The sequence below is a fragment of the Salvelinus fontinalis genome, chromosome 2, assembly GCF_029448725.1.
Source record: "Salvelinus fontinalis isolate EN_2023a chromosome 2, ASM2944872v1, whole genome shotgun sequence".
Lineage (NCBI taxonomy): Eukaryota > Metazoa > Chordata > Actinopteri > Salmoniformes > Salmonidae > Salvelinus > Salvelinus fontinalis.
In genome coordinates this window covers 15,838,953-15,855,742 of record NC_074666.1, presented here as the reverse complement: position 1 = coordinate 15,855,742, position 16,790 = coordinate 15,838,953, and the positions used below count along the sequence as shown (strand labels likewise).

The window sequence follows — 16,790 nt, the reverse complement described above, 5'->3', positions numbered from 1 at the left end:
TAGTGGACTATACAGCTTACTTAATTGGCTCATTCATCCCCCTCCTCTCCCCTGTAACTATTCCCCAGGTCGTTGCTGCAAATGAGAACGTGTTCTCAGTCAACTTACCTGGTAAAATAACGGTAAAATAAAATAAAAATAAAAAATAAAATAGGGGATAGGGTAGTGGACTATATAGGGGATAGGGTAGTGGACTATATAGGGGATAGGGTAGTGGACTATATAGGGGATAGGGTAGTGGACTATGTAGGGAATAGGGTAGTGGACTATGTAGGGAATAGGGTAGTGGACTATATAGGGAATAGGGTAGTGCACTATGTAGGGAATAGGGTAGTGGACTATGTAGGGAATAGGGTAGTGGACTATATAGGGAATAGGGTAGTGCACTATATAGGGAATAGGCTAGTGGACTATGTAGGGAATAGGGTAGTGGACTATATAGGGGATAGGGTAGTGGACTATATAGGGGATAGGGTAGTGGACTATGTAGGGAATAGGGTAGTGGACTATGTAGGGAATAGGATAACTAGAATAAGTAGTAGCACCACTGTTGCCTGCTATACTCAGACCACATTAAACTCCTCTCTGTTGCCTGCTATACTCAGACCACATTAAACTCCTCTGTTGCCTGCTATACTCAGACCACATTAACCTCCTCTCTGTTGCCTGCTATACTCAGACCACGTTAAACTCCTCTCTGTTGCCTGCTATACTCAGACCACATTAACCTCCTCTCTGTTGCCTGCTATACTCAGACCAGATTAAACTCCTCTCTGTTGCCTGCTATACTCAGACCACATTAAACTCCTCTCTGTTGCCTGCTATACTCAGACCACATTAAACTCCTCTCTGTTGCCTGCTATACTCAGACCACATTAAACTCCTCTGTTGCCTGCTATACTCAGACCACATGAACCTCCTCTCTGTTGCCTGCTATACTCAGACCACATTAACCTCCTCTCTGTTGCCTGCTATACTCAGACCACATTAACCTCTCTGTTGCCTGCTATACTCAGACCATATTAAACTCCTCTGTTGCCTGCTATACTCAGACCACATTAACCTCCTCTCTGTTGCCTGCTATACTCAGACCATATTAAACTCCTCTCTGTTGCCTGCTATACTCAGACCACATTAACCTCCTCTCTGTTGCCTGCTATACTCAGACCACATTAACCTCCTCTCTGTTGCCTGCTATACTCAGACCACATTAAACTCCTCTGTTGCCTGCTATACTCAGACCACGTTAACCTCCTCTCTGTTGCCTGCTATACTCAGACCACATTAAACTCCTCTGTGTTGACTGCTATACTCAGACCACATTAACCTCCTCTGTGTTGCCTGCTATACTCAGACCACATTAACCTCCTCTCTGTTGCCTGCTATACTCAGACCACATTAAACCTCCTCTGTGTTGACTGCTATACTCAGACCACATTAAACTCCTCTCTGTTGCCTGCTATACTCAGACCACATTAACCTCCTCTCTGTTGCCTGCTATACTCAGACCACATTAACCTCCTCTCTGTTGCCTGCTATACTCAGACCAGATTAAACTCCTCTCTGTTGCCTGCTATACTCAGACCACATTAAACTCCTCTCTGTTGCCTGCTATACTCAGACCACATTAAACTCCTCTCTGTTGCCTGCTATACTCAGACCACATTAAACTCCTCTGTTGCCTGCTATACTCAGACCACATGAACCTCCTCTCTGTTGCCTGCTATACTCAGACCACATTAAACTCCTCTCTGTTGCCTGCTATACTCAGACCACATTAACCTCCTCTCTGTTGCCTGCTATACTCAGACCACATTAACCTCTCTGTTGCCTGCTATACTCAGACCATATTAAACTCCTCTGTTGCCTGCTATACTCAGACCACATTAACCTCCTCTCTGTTGCCTGCTATACTCAGACCATATTAAACTCCTCTCTGTTGCCTGCTATACTCAGACCACATTAACCTCCTCTCTGTTGCCTGCTATACTCAGACCACATTAACCTCCTCTCTGTTGCCTGCTATACTCAGACCACATTAAACTCCTCTGTTGCCTGCTATACTCAGACCACGTTAACCTCCTCTCTGTTGCCTGCTATACTCAGACCACATTAAACTCCTCTGTGTTGACTGCTATACTCAGACCACATTAACATCCTCTGTGTTGCCTGCTATACTCAGACCACATTAACCTCCTCTCTGTTGCCTGCTATACTCAGACCACATTAACCTCCTCTGTGTTGACTGCTATACTCAGACCACATTAAACTCCTCTCTGTTGCCTGCTATACTCAGACCACATTAACCTCCTCTCTGTTGCCTGCTATACTCAGACCACATTAAACTCCTCTCTGTTGCCTGCTATACTCAGACCACATTAACCTCCTCTCTGTTGCCTGCTATACTCAGACCAGATTAAACTCCTCTCTGTTGCCTGCTATACTCAGACCACATTAAACTCCTCTCTGTTGCCTGCTATACTCAGACCACATTAAACTCCTCTCCGTTGCCTGCTATACTCAGACCACATTAAACTCCTCTGTTGCCTGCTATACTCAGACCACATGAACCTCCTCTCTGTTGCCTGCTATACTCAGACCACATTAACCTCCTCTCTGTTGCCTGCTATACTCAGACCACATTAACCTCCTCTCTGCTGCCTGCTATACTCAGACCACATTAACCTCTCTGTTGCCTGCTATACTCAGACCACATTAAACTCCTCTCTGTTGCCTGCTATACTCAGACCACATTAAACTCCTCTCTGTTGCCTGCTATACTCAGACCACATTAAACTCCTCTGTTGCCTGCTATACTCAGACCACATGAACCTCCTCTCTGTTGCCTGCTATACTCAGACCACATTAAACTCCTCTCTGTTGCCTGCTATACTCAGACCACATTAACCTCCTCTCTGTTGCCTGCTATACTCAGACCACATTAACCTCTCTGTTGCCTGCTATACTCAGACCATATTAAACTCCTCTGTTGCCTGCTATACTCAGACCACATTAACCTCCTCTCTGTTGCCTGCTATACTCAGACCACATTAAACTCCTCTCTGTTGCCTGCTATACTCAGACCACATTAACCTCCTCTCTGTTGCCTGCTATACTCAGACCACATTAACCTCCTCTCTGTTGCCTGCTATACTCAGACCACGTTAAACTCCTCTGTTGCCTGCTATACTCAGACCACGTTAACCTCCTCTCTGTTACCTGCTATACTCAGACCACATTAAACTCCTCTGTGTTGACTGCTATACTCAGACCACATTAACCTCCTCTGTGTTGCCTGCTATACTCAGACCACATTAACCTCCTCTCTGTTGCCTGCTATACTCAGACCACATTAACCTCCTCTGTGTTGCCTGCTATACTCAGACCACATTAAACTCCTCTGTTGCCTGCTATACTCAGACCACATGAACCTCCTCTCTGTTGCCTGCTATACTCAGACCACATTAAACTCCTCTCTGTTGCCTGCTATACTCAGACCACATGAACCTCCTCTCTGTTGCCTGCTATACTCAGACCACATTAAACTCCTCTCTGTTGCCTGCTATACTCAGACCACATTAAACTCCTCTCTGTTGCCTGCTATACTCAGACCACATTAAACTCCTCTCTGTTGCCTGCTATACTCAGACCACATTAAACTCCTCTGTTGCCTGCTATACTCAGACCACATGAACCTCCTCTCTGTTGCCTGCTATACTCAGACCACATTAAACTCCTCTCTGTTGCCTGCTATACTCAGACCACATTAACCTCCTCTCTGTTGCCTGCTATACTCAGACCACATTAACCTCTCTGTTGCCTGCTATACTCAGACCATATTAAACTCCTCTGTTGCCTGCTATACTCAGACCACATTAACCTCCTCTCTGTTTCCTGCTCTACTCAGACCACATTAAACTCCTCTCTGTTGCCTGCTATACTCAGACCACATTAACCTCCTCTCTGTTGCCTGCTATACTCAGACCACATTAACCTCCTCTCTGTTGCCTGCTATACTCAGACCACATTAAACTCCTCTGTTGCCTGCTATACTCAGACCACGTTAACCTCCTCTCTGTTGCCTGCTATACTCAGACCACATTAAACTCCTCTGTGTTGACTGCTATACTCAGACCACATTAACCTCCTCTGTGTTGCCTGCTATACTCAGACCACATTAACCTCCTCTCTGTTGCCTGCTATACTCAGACCACATTAACCTCCTCTGTGTTGACTGCTATACTCAGACCACATTAAACTCCTCTCTGTTGCCTGCTATACTCAGACCACATTAACCTCCTCTCTGTTGCCTGCTATACTCAGACCACATTAAACTCCTCTCTGTTGCCTGCTATACTCAGACCACATTAACCTCCTCTCTGTTGCCTGCTATACTCAGACCAGATTAAACTCCTCTCTGTTGCCTGCTATACTCAGACCACATTAAACTCCTCTCTGTTGCCTGCTATACTCAGACCACATTAAACTCCTCTCTGTTGCCTGCTATACTCAGACCACATTAAACTCCTCTGTTGCCTGCTATACTCAGACCACATGAACCTCCTCTCTGTTGCCTGCTATACTCAGACCACATTAACCTCCTCTCTGTTGCCTGCTATACTCAGACCACATTAACCTCCTCTCTGTTGCCTGCTATACTCAGACCACATTAACCTCTCTGTTGCCTGCTATACTCAGACCACATTAAACTCCTCTCTGTTGCCTGCTATACTCAGACCACATTAAACTCCTCTCTGTTGCCTGCTATACTCAGACCACATTAACCTCCTCTCTGTTGCCTGCTATACTCAGACCACATTATACTCCTCTCTGTTGCCCGCTATACTCAGACCACATTAACCTCCTCTCTGTTGCCTGCTATACTCAGACCACATTAAACTCCTCTCTGTTGCTAGCTTCTTAATATCCCACAACTGTTAAACATTCAATTTGATCTAAGCTCTAAAAAAAAGTGTAGCTTGAAGTCTACAAATGTGATATCTCGTTTTCCATTTCTTTGCTTCCTCTTCAATAGGATCCTAAAGGTTTAAAGAATGACATGTGAATGAAGACGTTATTTCTCACAGCTCAATTACAGTAATGATTCATATTGACACTTTGTGACAGACATTCTTGATCTTTAAAACGCCGGGACAGTCGTGGAAAAGGTGGAAAGTTTTAAGTTCCTCGGTGTACACATCACGGACAAACTGAAATGGTCCACGCACACAGACAGCGTGGTGAAGAAGGCGCAGCAGCGCCTCTTCAACCTCAGGAGGCTGAAGAAATTCTGCTTGTCACCAAAAACACACACAAACTTTTACAGATGCACAATCGAGAGCATCCTGTCGGGCTGTATCACCGCCTGGTACGGCAACTGCTCCGCCCTCAACCGCAGGGCTCTCCGGAGGGTAGTGCGGTCTGCCCAACGCATCACCGGGGACAAACTACCTGCCCTCCAGGACACCTACACCACCCGATGTCACAGGAAGGCCATAAAGATCATCAAGGACAACAACCACCCAAGCCACTGCCTGTTCACCCCGCTATCATCCAGAAGGCGAGGTCAGTACCGGTGCACCAGAGCTGGGACCGAGAGACTGAAAAACAGCTTCTATCTCAAGGCCATCAGACTGTTAAACAGCCATCACTAACATTGAGTGGCTGCTGCCAACATACTGACTCAACTCCAGCCACTTTAATAATGAATAATTGATGTATTAAATGTATCACTAGTCACTTTAAACAATGCCACTTTATATAATGTTTACTTACCCTACATTACTCATCTCATATGTATATACTGCACTCTATACCATCTACTGCATCTTGCATATGCCGTTCGGCCATCGCTCATCCATATATTTATATGTACATATTCCTATTCATTACTTTACACTTGTGTGTATAAGGTAGTAGTTGTGGAATTGTTAGGTTAGATTACTTGTTGGTTATTACTGCATTGTCGGAACTAGAAGCACAAGCATTTCGCTACACTCGCATTAACATCTGCTAACCATGTGTATGTGACAAATAACATTTGATTTGGACGCTATCATGATTACAGAACATCCTGAATGAATAGTGAATAATGTAGAGGATACATATTCTATTACTTTATAAAATAAAAATCGACTCCAGAATGACACAAAACAATATATACCATTAATTTCTATTGGGCACAAAATAATCTGAAACTCAACCGAAACAAACAGCAAATGCATCCAACAAGCTTGTAGATTCACACGCTTGATGTAGTCATTGCATGCTAGGAAGATAGGACCAAACACTACACCTTTCACTACTTTAATACAGTGGATTTGTCCCAATACTTTTGGTCCCCTAAAATGGAGGGACTACGTACAAAAATAACTGACATTTCTAAACGTTTTAACCGATATGCAAGAAAATAGCCTCAAGACTGCACTTTAACCATCCATAGTGCAGGAGTACAGAGCCAAAACAACAGAAGATGTTTCACCATCCCTTCTGGAGCTCACGATACGAGCTTATTGATCAGCAGGATTTAGGGCCAAGCTTTAGACCTTTATTTAACCTGTATTTAACCTGTATTTAACCTGTATTTAACTTGGCAAATCAGTTAAGAACAAATTCTTATTTACAATGACGGCCTACCGGGGAACAGTGGGTTATACTGCCTTGTTCAGGAGCAGAACAACAGATGTTTACCTTGTCAGCTCAGGGGATTTGATCTAGCAACCTTTCGGTTACTGGCCCAACGTTCTAACCACTAGGGCACTAACCACTAGGCTACCTGCCGCCTCTACACTCTAACCACTAGGCTACCTGCCGCCCCTACACTCTAACCACTAGACTACCTGCCGCCTCTACACTCTAACCACTAGGCTACCTGCCGCCTCTACACTCTAACCACTAGGCTACCTGCCGCCTCTACACTCTAACCACTAGACTACCTGCCGCCTCTACACTCTAACCACTAGGCTACCTGCAGCCTCTAACCTCTAACCACTAGGCTACCTGCCACGTTTACACTCTAACCACTAGGCTACCTTCCACGTCTACACTCTAACCACTAGGCTACCTGCCACCTCTACACTCTAACCACTAGGCTACCTGCCACCTCTACACTCTAACCACTAGGCTACCTGCATCCTCTACACTCTAACCACTAGGCTACCTGCCACCTCTACACTCTAACCACTAGGCTACCTGCCGCCTCTACACTCTAACCACTAGGCTACCTGCCACCTGCCACCTCTACACTCTAACCACTAGGCTACCTGCCGCCTCTACACTCTAACCACTAGACTACCTGCCACCTCTACACTCTAACCACTAGGCTACCTGCCGCCTCTACACTCTAACCACTAGGCTACCTGCCGCCTCTACACTCTAACCACTAGGCTACCTGCCGCCTCTACACTCTAACCACTAGGCTACCTGCTGCCTCTACACTCTAACCACTAGACTACCTGCACTAATACATCCTGGTTGGAGAATGCCCCGGAATCAAGAGGGAGTAAGCAGGCAGGAAATCCTCACACTGGGAATCCTCCTACCAGGTACTTTGAGATAGTTAGAATTCTGCAACCCTAGGTGTACATGCACTAAGGGGGAGAGGTGAGGAGGGCAGGCTGGGTGTACTGGGTGGACATGGACTAAGGGGGGAGAGGTGAGGAGGGCAGGCTGGGTGTACTGGGTGGACTAAGGGGGAGAGGTGAGGAGGGCAGGCTGGGTGTACTGGGTGGACATGGACTAAGGGGGGAGAGGTGAGGAGGGCAGGCTGGGTGTACTGGGTGGACATGGACTAAGGGGGGAGAGGTGAGGAGGGCAGGCTGGGTGTTATGGGTGGACATGGACTAAGGGGGGAGAGGTGAGGAGGGCAGGCTGGGTGTTATGGGTGGACATGGACTAAGGGGGAGAGGTGAGGAGGGCAGGCTGGGTGTTATGGGTGGACATGGACTAAGGGGGGAGAGGTGAGGAGGGCAGGCTGGGTGTACATGGACTAAGGGGGGTGAGGTGAGGAGGGCAGGCTGGGTGGACATGGACTAAGGGGGGAGAGGTGAGGAGGGCAGGCTGGGTGTTATGGGTGGACATGGACTAAGGGGGGAGAGGTGAGGAGGGCAGGCTGGGTGTTATGGGTGGACATGGACTAAGGGGGGAGAGGTGAGGAGGGCAGGCTGGGTGTTATGGGTGGACATGGACTAAGGGGGGAGAGGTGAGGAGGGCAGGCTGGGTGTTATGGGTGGACATGGACTAAGGGGGGAGAGGTGAGGAGGGCAGGCTGGGTGTTATGGGTGGACATGGACTAAGGGGGGAGAGGTGAGGAGGGCAGGCTGGGTGTTATGGGTGGACATGGACTAGGGGGGGAGAGGTGAGGAGGGCAGGCTGGGTGTTATGGGTGGACATGGACTAAGGGGGGAGAGGTGAGGAGGGCAGGCTGGGTGTACTGGGTGGACTAAGGGGGAGAGGTGAGGAGGGCAGGCTGGGTGTTATGGGTGGACATGGACTAAGGGGGAAAATTAAGAAGCTATATGTAAATGTTTAGGGTGAGAAAAGGTTGGCTGGGTGTGAGCTAGCTAGTCATCCCGTACCTTTGTTTGTCCTGAAGTGGATGGGGTCTAACAGGGGAGAAGGTAGTTAACAGGACTGGATGTGAGCTAGCTAGTCATCCCGTACCTTTGTTTGTCCTGAAGTGGATGGGGTCTGACAGGGGAGAAGGTAGTTAAAACCTTTTCTCAATAGGGGGTGCTGTTTTCACTTTGTAAAAATTTCGTTCCCAAATTAAACTGCCTCGTACTCAATTCTTGCTCGTACAATATGCATATTATTATTACTATTGGATAGAAAACACTTTCTAGTTTCTAAAACAATTTGAATTATATCTGTGAGTAAAACAGAACTCAAGTTGGAGCAAACTTCCTGTGAGGAAGTGTGAAATCTGAAATCAGGCAGGCTGTTCTGGGGTCAGTTTATTAATTTGCATGTCTTCTATTGGTCGAGATGCACTGCATACGCCTTCCCATAGATGTCAGCAAATAGTGAGAATTGGAATGGAGTTGCTAGGCAGATCTGAGGCCATATAAATGGGCTTGGAACGTGGGGTGCACTCTTTTCAACATTCGCCGTGACGCAAGACAGACCTCAGGATGGCGTTCTGGAAAGCTCCCGTTATAGGCCTTAGATATATCCGGCTCTGATTTTATTCGATATAGGTGTTAAAGACATCATAATGTTGTTATTTTAAACCGAGTTATATCAGTTTATATCAGTATATTGCGATTTTCTGAATTTTCTTTGTGCTTTCTTTGTGCTGCGTTATGAAGAGTTGGGCACGTCTGGGCCACATGGCTAATGTTTACTGCTAATTCCAAAGTTGAAGGCGACAATCTACAACCGAGCAACGATTCCTCTAGACAAAGGACAACTTGCCCAAGATTCTGATGGGAGCTCATCAAAAAGTAAGAACTATTTATGATATTAATTCGTTGTTCTGTTGAAAAATGTAAAACTCCTATTCCGCCATTAATTTCGGTGCGGTCTCGCTTTAACGCACGCTGTATGTCGTAGTAACGTTAATTTTAAAAATCTAACACAGCGGTTGCATTAAGAACTAATGTATCTTTCATTTGCTGTCCAACCTGTATTTTTTTGTCAAGTTTATGATTAGTTAATGATTTAGGTGCCTCTCCCAAGATTTCACCCGACATTTTGTTGGCAGCTTGGCTACTATTCTCATTGTATAACCACGATTTGTGCCGCTAAATATGCACATTTTCGAACAAACTTTATATGTATTGTGTAATATGATGTTATAGGACTGTCATCTGAAGAAGTTTGAGAAGGTTAGTGAAAAAATGTATATCTTTTGCTGGTTTATTCGTTATCGCTATTGTTGGATTGAATCAATGCTGTTGTGTGGTTGGCTATTGTAGTAAGCTAATATAATGCTATATTGTGTTTTCGCTGTAAAACACTTAAAAAATCTGAAATATTGGCTGTATTCACAAGATCTTTGTCTTTCATTTGCTGTACGCTGTGTATTTTTCATAAATGTTTTATGATGAGTATTTAGGTATTTCACGTTGCTCTCTGTAGTTATTCTAGTTGCTTTGGTGAGAGTTGTGATGGTGGCTGCAATGTAAAACTATCATTTATACCTGAAATATGCACATTTTTCGAACAAAACATATGCTATACAATAAATATGTTATCAGGCTGTCATCTGATGAAGTTGTTTTTGTTAGTGACTATTTATATCTTTATTTGGTCGAATTTGTGATAGCTACCTATGCAGGAAAAAAATGGTGGAGAAAAAAAAGTTGTGTCTTTTGCTATGGTGGTTAGCTAATAGAAATACATATTGTGTTTTCCCTGTAAAACATTTTTAAAATCAGAAATGATGGCTGGATTCACAAGATGTGTATCTTTCATCTGGTGTCTTGGACTTGTGATTTAATGATATTTAGATGCTAGTATTTACTTGTGACGCTATGCTAGGCTATGCTAGTCAGCTTTTTTACTGATGGGGGTGCTCCCGGATCCGGGATTGTGATGAAGTAGAAGTTATCAGGACTGGATGTGAGCTAGCTAGTTATCCCGTACCTTTGTTAGTCCTGAAGTGGATGGGGTCTGACAGGGGAGAAGGTAGTTAACAGGACTGGATGTGAGCTAGCTAGTTATCCCGTACCTTTGTTAGTCCTGAAGTGGATGGGGTCTGACAGAGGACCCACTCCCTTGGCATTCTTAGCCTGGATCCTGAAGTAGTAGACGGTGTCCAGGTTCAGGTCCATCACCTGGTGGGTTAGACGGTCTCCACTGATACTCTCCATTACCCAGTCATCTATAGGCATGTTCTTATCCATGGTGTAGTACAGGATATAGCCTGGTAGAGAAACAACACACAGAGGAAGGCTGATTAACCCTAACCGTAACCCAGTCATTTATAGGCATGTTCTTGTCCAAGGTGTAGTACAGGATATAGCCTGGTAGAGAAACAACACACAGCGGAAGACCGATTAACCCTAACCGTAACCCAGTCATCTATAGGCATGTTCTTGTCCAGGGTGTAGTACAGGATATAGCCTGGTAGAGAAACAACACACAGAGGAAGACCGATTAACCCTAACCGTAACCCAGTCATCTATAGGAATCTCAAGACAGCACAAACAGATCTATTACCAGGCTAGAGTCTTATCCAGTGTGTAGAACCGGATGTAGCCTGACAAATCACAAAGACAACACAACATACACACTCTGAGGAATCATGTAGTCTACAGACCTCTACATCATAACAGGTACCTGAGTCATGTAGTCTACAGACCTCTACATTAAACAGGTACCTGAGTCATGTAGTCTACAGACCTCTACATCATAACAGGTACCTGAGTCACGTAGTCTACAGACCTCTACATCATAACAGGCACCTGAGTCATGTAGTCTACAGACCTCTACATCATAACAGGTACCTGAGTCACGTGGTCTACAGACCTCTACATCATAACAGGTACCTGAGTCCTGTAGTCTACAGACCTCTAGAGGACAGATTGACTCTGTGTGTTCCAGAGGACAGATTGACTCTCTGTGTTCCAGAGGACAGATTGACTCTGTGTTCCAGAGGACAGATTGACTCTCTGTGTTCCAGAGGACAGATTGACTCTCTGTGTTCCAGAGGACAGATTGACTCTCTGTGTTCCAGAGGACAGATTGACTCTCTGTGTTCCAGAGGACAGATTGACTCTGTGTTCCAGAGTACAGATTGACTCTGTGTGTTCTCACATAGTTAGAGTGGGCCGTAGGAAACAAGGAAACAGTATCCAGCTGCCACACACGCACGCATGAAAACACACACGGATATGCACACACACAAGTCTATTGGCTGTAGTCTGACTTCAGTAGTCACCAAGCTCAATACTGGAGATTTACAACATGGATGAGAGGAGGGGAGAAGGAGGAGGAAGGTAGGATGGAGGAAGAGAGGAAGGAGGAGGAAGAGGAAGAAAAAAGCCAGGTGCTTTCCATATGGCTACCGTTACCACGGTTAATAGCCCTGCATCCCCCACAGCAACTTGCCCAAACCTACCCCATTTCTCCTTCACCCAAATCCAGATAGCTGATGTTCTGAAAGAGTTGCAAAATCTGGACCCCTGCAAATCATCTGGGCTAGACAATCTGTACCCTCTCTTTCTAAAATTTTCTGCCGCAATTGTTGCAACCCCTATTACTAGACTGTTCAACCTCTCTTTCGTATCGTCTGAGATCCCCAAAGATTGGACAGCTGCCGCGGTCATCCCCCTCTTCAAAGGGGGAGACACTCTAGACCCAAACTGTTATAGACCTATATCTGTTCTACCCTGACTTTCGAAGGTTTTCGAAAGCCAAGTTAACAAACAGATCACCGACCATTTCGAATCCCACCGTACCTTCTCCACTATACAATCTGGTTTCAGAGCTAATCATAGGTGCACCTCAGCCACGCTCAAGGTCCTAAACGATATCATAACCGCCATCGATAAAATAAAATACTGTGCAGCAGTATTCATCGACCTGGCCAAGGCTTTTGACTCTGTCAATCACCACATTCTTATCGGCAGACTCAACAGCCTTGGTTTCTCAAATGACTGCCTCGCCTGGTTCACCAACTACTTCTCAGATAGAGTTCAGTGTGTCAAATCGGAGGGCCTGTTGTCCAGACCTCTGGCAGTCTCTATGGGGGTGCCACAGGGTTCAATTCTCGGGCCGACTCTTTTCTCTGTATACATCAATGATGTCTCTCTTGCTGCTGGCGATTCTCTGATCCACCTCTACGCAGACGACACCATTCTGTATACTTCTGGCCCTTCTTTGGACACTGTGTTAACTAACCTCCAGACGAGCTTCAATGCAATACAACTCTCCTTCCGTGGCCTCCAACTGCTCTTAAATGCAAGTAAAAATGCTCTTCAACCGATCGCTGCCCGCACGCCCGCCCATCCAGCATCACTACTCTGGACGGTTCTGACATAGAATATGTGGACAATTACAAATATCTAGGTGTCTGGTTAGACTGTAAACTCTCCTTCAAGACTCACGTTAAACATCTCCAATCCAAAATTAAATCTAGAATCAGCTTTCTATTTCGCAACAAAGCATCCTTCACTCACGCTGCCAAACATACCCTCGTAAATCTGACTATTTTACCAATCCTCGACTTCGGTGATGTCATTTACAAAATAGTCTCAAACACTCTTCTCAGCAAATTGGATGCAGTCTATCACAGTGCCATCCGTTTTGTCACTAAAGCCTCATATCCTACCAACCACTGCGACCTGTATGCCCTCGTTGGCTGGCCCTCACTACATATTCGTTGCCAAACCCACTGGCTCCAGGTCATCTGTAAGTCTTTGCTAGGTAAAGCCCCGCCTTATCTCAGCTCACTGGTCACTATAGCAACACCTACCCGTAGTACGCGCTCCAGCAGGTATATTTCACTGGTCACCCCCAAAGCCTATTCCTCCTTTGGCCGCCTTTCCTTCCAGTTCTCTGCTGCCAATGACTGGAACGAACTGCAAAAATCACTGAAGCTGGAGACTCATATCTCCCTCACTAGCTTTAAGCACCAGCTGTCAGAGCAGCTCACAGATCACTGCACCTGTACACAGCCCATCTGTAAATAGCTCAGCCAATCTACCCCATCCCCATATTGTTATTTATTTTTTTACTCCTTTGCACCCCAGTATCTCTACTTGCACATCATCATCTGCCCATCTATCATTCCAGTTAATGTTGAATTGTAATTATTTTGCCGCTACGGCCTATTTATTGCCTTACCTCCCTACTCTTCTACATTTGCACACACTGTATATAGATGTTTCTACTGTATTATTGACTGTACGTTTATTCCATGTGTAACTCTGTGTTGTTGTTTGTGTCACACTCCTTTGCTTTATCTTGGCCAGGTCGCAGTTGTAAATGAGAACTTGTTCTCAACTGGCCTACCTGGTTAGATAAAGGTGAAATAAATATTTTAAAATGAAGAGGAGGAGGAGGAGGAAGAGGAGGGGAGGAAGGAGGAGGAAGAGGAGGGGAGGAGAGAAGAGGAGAGTAGGGGGAGAAAGGAAGGAGGAAAGGAGGGAAGAAAGAAGGTGTAATAGGGAGAGGGAGGAGAGGGAGACAGGCTGGACCACACAGAGTTGGTCCCACAACTCTTTGTGTTGTCTTCCCAACTGTTTGTCACTCATTTCCATGCCAGATCTGAGACCCAGGCTACATTACAGCCAGGGGAGAGGCGGTTAGGGGTGTTGCTAGGGGCGTTGTTAGGGGCATGGTTAGTACCTTGGTTAGGGGTGAGATTAGGGCCTTAGATAGGGGTGTGGGTAAGGGCGTGGTTAAGGGTGCTGTTAGGGGCGCTGTTATGGGCGTTGTTAGGGGCGTGGTTAGTACCTTGGTTAGGGGTGAGATTAGGGCCTTGGATAGGGGCGTGGTTAAGGGTGCTGTTAGGGGCGCTGTTATGGGCGTTGTTAGGGGCGTGGTTAGTACCTTGGTTAGGGGTGAGATTAGGGCCTTGGATAGGGGCGTGGTTAAGGGTGCTGTTAGGGGCGCTGTTATGGGCGTTGTTAGGGGCGTGGTTAGTACCTTGGTTAGGGGTGAGATTAGGGCCTTGGATAGGGGCGTGGGTAAGGGTGCTGTTATGGGCGTTGTTAGGGGGCGTGGCTAGGGTGTGTGGTTAGTGTTGTAGTTAGGGGAGTGGTTAGGGGTGTGGTTAGGGCGTGGTCAGGGGCGTGGTTAGCGGTGTGGTTAGGGGCGTGGTTAGGGGCACACTCGGGCTAACAAAGTAAACTGTCCAAGGCGGTGACGGCAGTTCTTCTTACCCACGACTCGTCCGTTAGCCTCCATGGGGGGTTGCCAGCTGATCAGGATGGCTCTGGGTCTTCCCTCCCTGCTGATCACCGTCAGGTCCTTAGGGGCGGAGCTGGGAGCTGTCAACCAATCAGGTAAAGAGAGAGAGAAAGGAAATTACAAGTTTCAGCCAATCAGGAGTGGCGAGGAACAGGAAGTAGAGATCAGGGGTCAGGTTTATACCACCAACGACACGTGTCCTAATTCTGTCATCACACTGCCACACACTGTTGTTCATTCGAGGTTGTATTAATTGTGTAAACTGACGTTCAATGTATTAATTGTGTAAACTGACGTTCAATGTATTAATTGTGTAATAACAGTAAACTGCCGTTCAGCCTGAGGCCCAACAGAGGCTGCGTGGTCTGACAAAAAGAGACTTCGTAAAAAAACGAGTCTCTCTGGAAAATCATCTGTCAATAGGCTCACAAGTTAGACAGTTGTTTCTGGAGGTGTTTAGTTGGAAATCAAGGCTACGTAACATGTGGTTCCCGTAAACAGCATACACATAGAGTACACCCACTTTGAGACTAGCACGCTCTCTCTCCCGTGGCTAGAAACACAAATGTCGACCGACATGAAGCTAAATCATAAACACACTGATCTGAGACCAGCTCTCGATCTCGATGCTGGACCGCATGAAACGAAATGAAAACATCCTCCTCTTCGTTTTTACGTTATATTTATTACCACAGGAATTCACATCTCATAGATCGGTTGAACTGATTTCATTGAACGGTGGAACTACCTTCGTTCAAAGATCAAACCAATCACATGTGTTCCTGTGTTTCCATTTCCAACACGTTTCATATCTTTTTTTCTTGTTATTTATGTGTTTTCTGAAAAGCAATCAATAACAAACACGTTTCAAGAACAGGGTCCCAAATAGCACCATATTCACTACATACTGTAGTGCCCTATTCCCTTTTAGTGCACAATGGGTTGTGGTCTAAAGTAGTGCACTATATATAGGGAATAGGGTTCTATAGGGCTCTGGTCTAAAGTAGTGTACTATATAGGGAATAGGGTTCCATAGGGCTCTGGTCTAAAGTAGTGAACTATATAGGGAATAGGGTTCTATAGGGCTCTGGTCTAAAGTAGTGAACTATATAGGGAATAGGGTTCTATAGGACTCTGGTCTAAAGTAGTGCACTATATATAGGGAATAGGGTTCCATAGGGCTCTGGTCTAAAGTAGTGCACTATATAGGGAATAGGGCTCCATTTGGGACGCAAACGCAAACAATGTTAAAAGCAATCACTAGCCAACATTGTCCAAACATGTATCAGGACTCCTATGATGTTGTCAGTAATTGTGATAGATTACCTGAGGGAGACTAAGGGTCAGGGGTCAGGGGTTTATCAGAGAACATTCCTTCTAACAGAGCCTGCATGGTGACAAAGCTGATTAAATCCTGCTAGTGATCTGAACCAGGTCAGGTCATTTAACACGCTGTCCTTAATGACCAATCAGAGGCTCTGAGACACGCTGTCCTTAATGACCAATCTGACGCTCTGAGACACGCTGTCCTTAATGACCAAACAGAGGCTCTGTGACACGCTGTCCTTAATGACCAAACAGAGGCTCTGTGACACGCTGTCCTTAATGACCAATCAGAGGCTCTGAGACACGCTGTCCTTACTGACCAATCAGAGGCTCTGAGACACGCTGTCCTTACTGACCAATCAGAGGCTCTGAGACACGCTGTCCTTACTGACCAAACAGAGGCTCTGAGACACGCTGTCCTTAATAACCAATCAGAGGCTCTAAGACTGCGTTTACACAGGTAGCCCAACGCTAGTATTTTGTCCAATTAGTGAGAAACAAAAATCTAAATTGGTCTTCCTTGTTTAAACGTAGCCTTAGTCATGTGACATTGGGATTGTTAATCCTATAACTGACGTAGAGCGCATTTGACACAATGGTCGTGA

General features: G+C 45.8%; 1 protein-coding gene across 1 annotated transcript in view; it reads right to left on the bottom strand.

Annotated features, from left to right (window-relative positions):
* The window catches only part of LOC129833650 (netrin receptor DCC-like), a gene marked incomplete at its 5' end in the record, with an annotated part of 322,538 nt that overhangs the window by 21,814 nt on the left and 283,934 nt on the right, over positions 1-16,790 (bottom strand). Inside the window, 2 exons of the mRNA XM_055898366.1 lie at positions 10,673-10,867; positions 14,832-14,939. Of these exons, the coding sequence (XP_055754341.1) occupies positions 10,673-10,867; positions 14,832-14,939 (303 nt within the window). The remainder of the gene's footprint in view (positions 1-10,672; positions 10,868-14,831; positions 14,940-16,790) is intronic.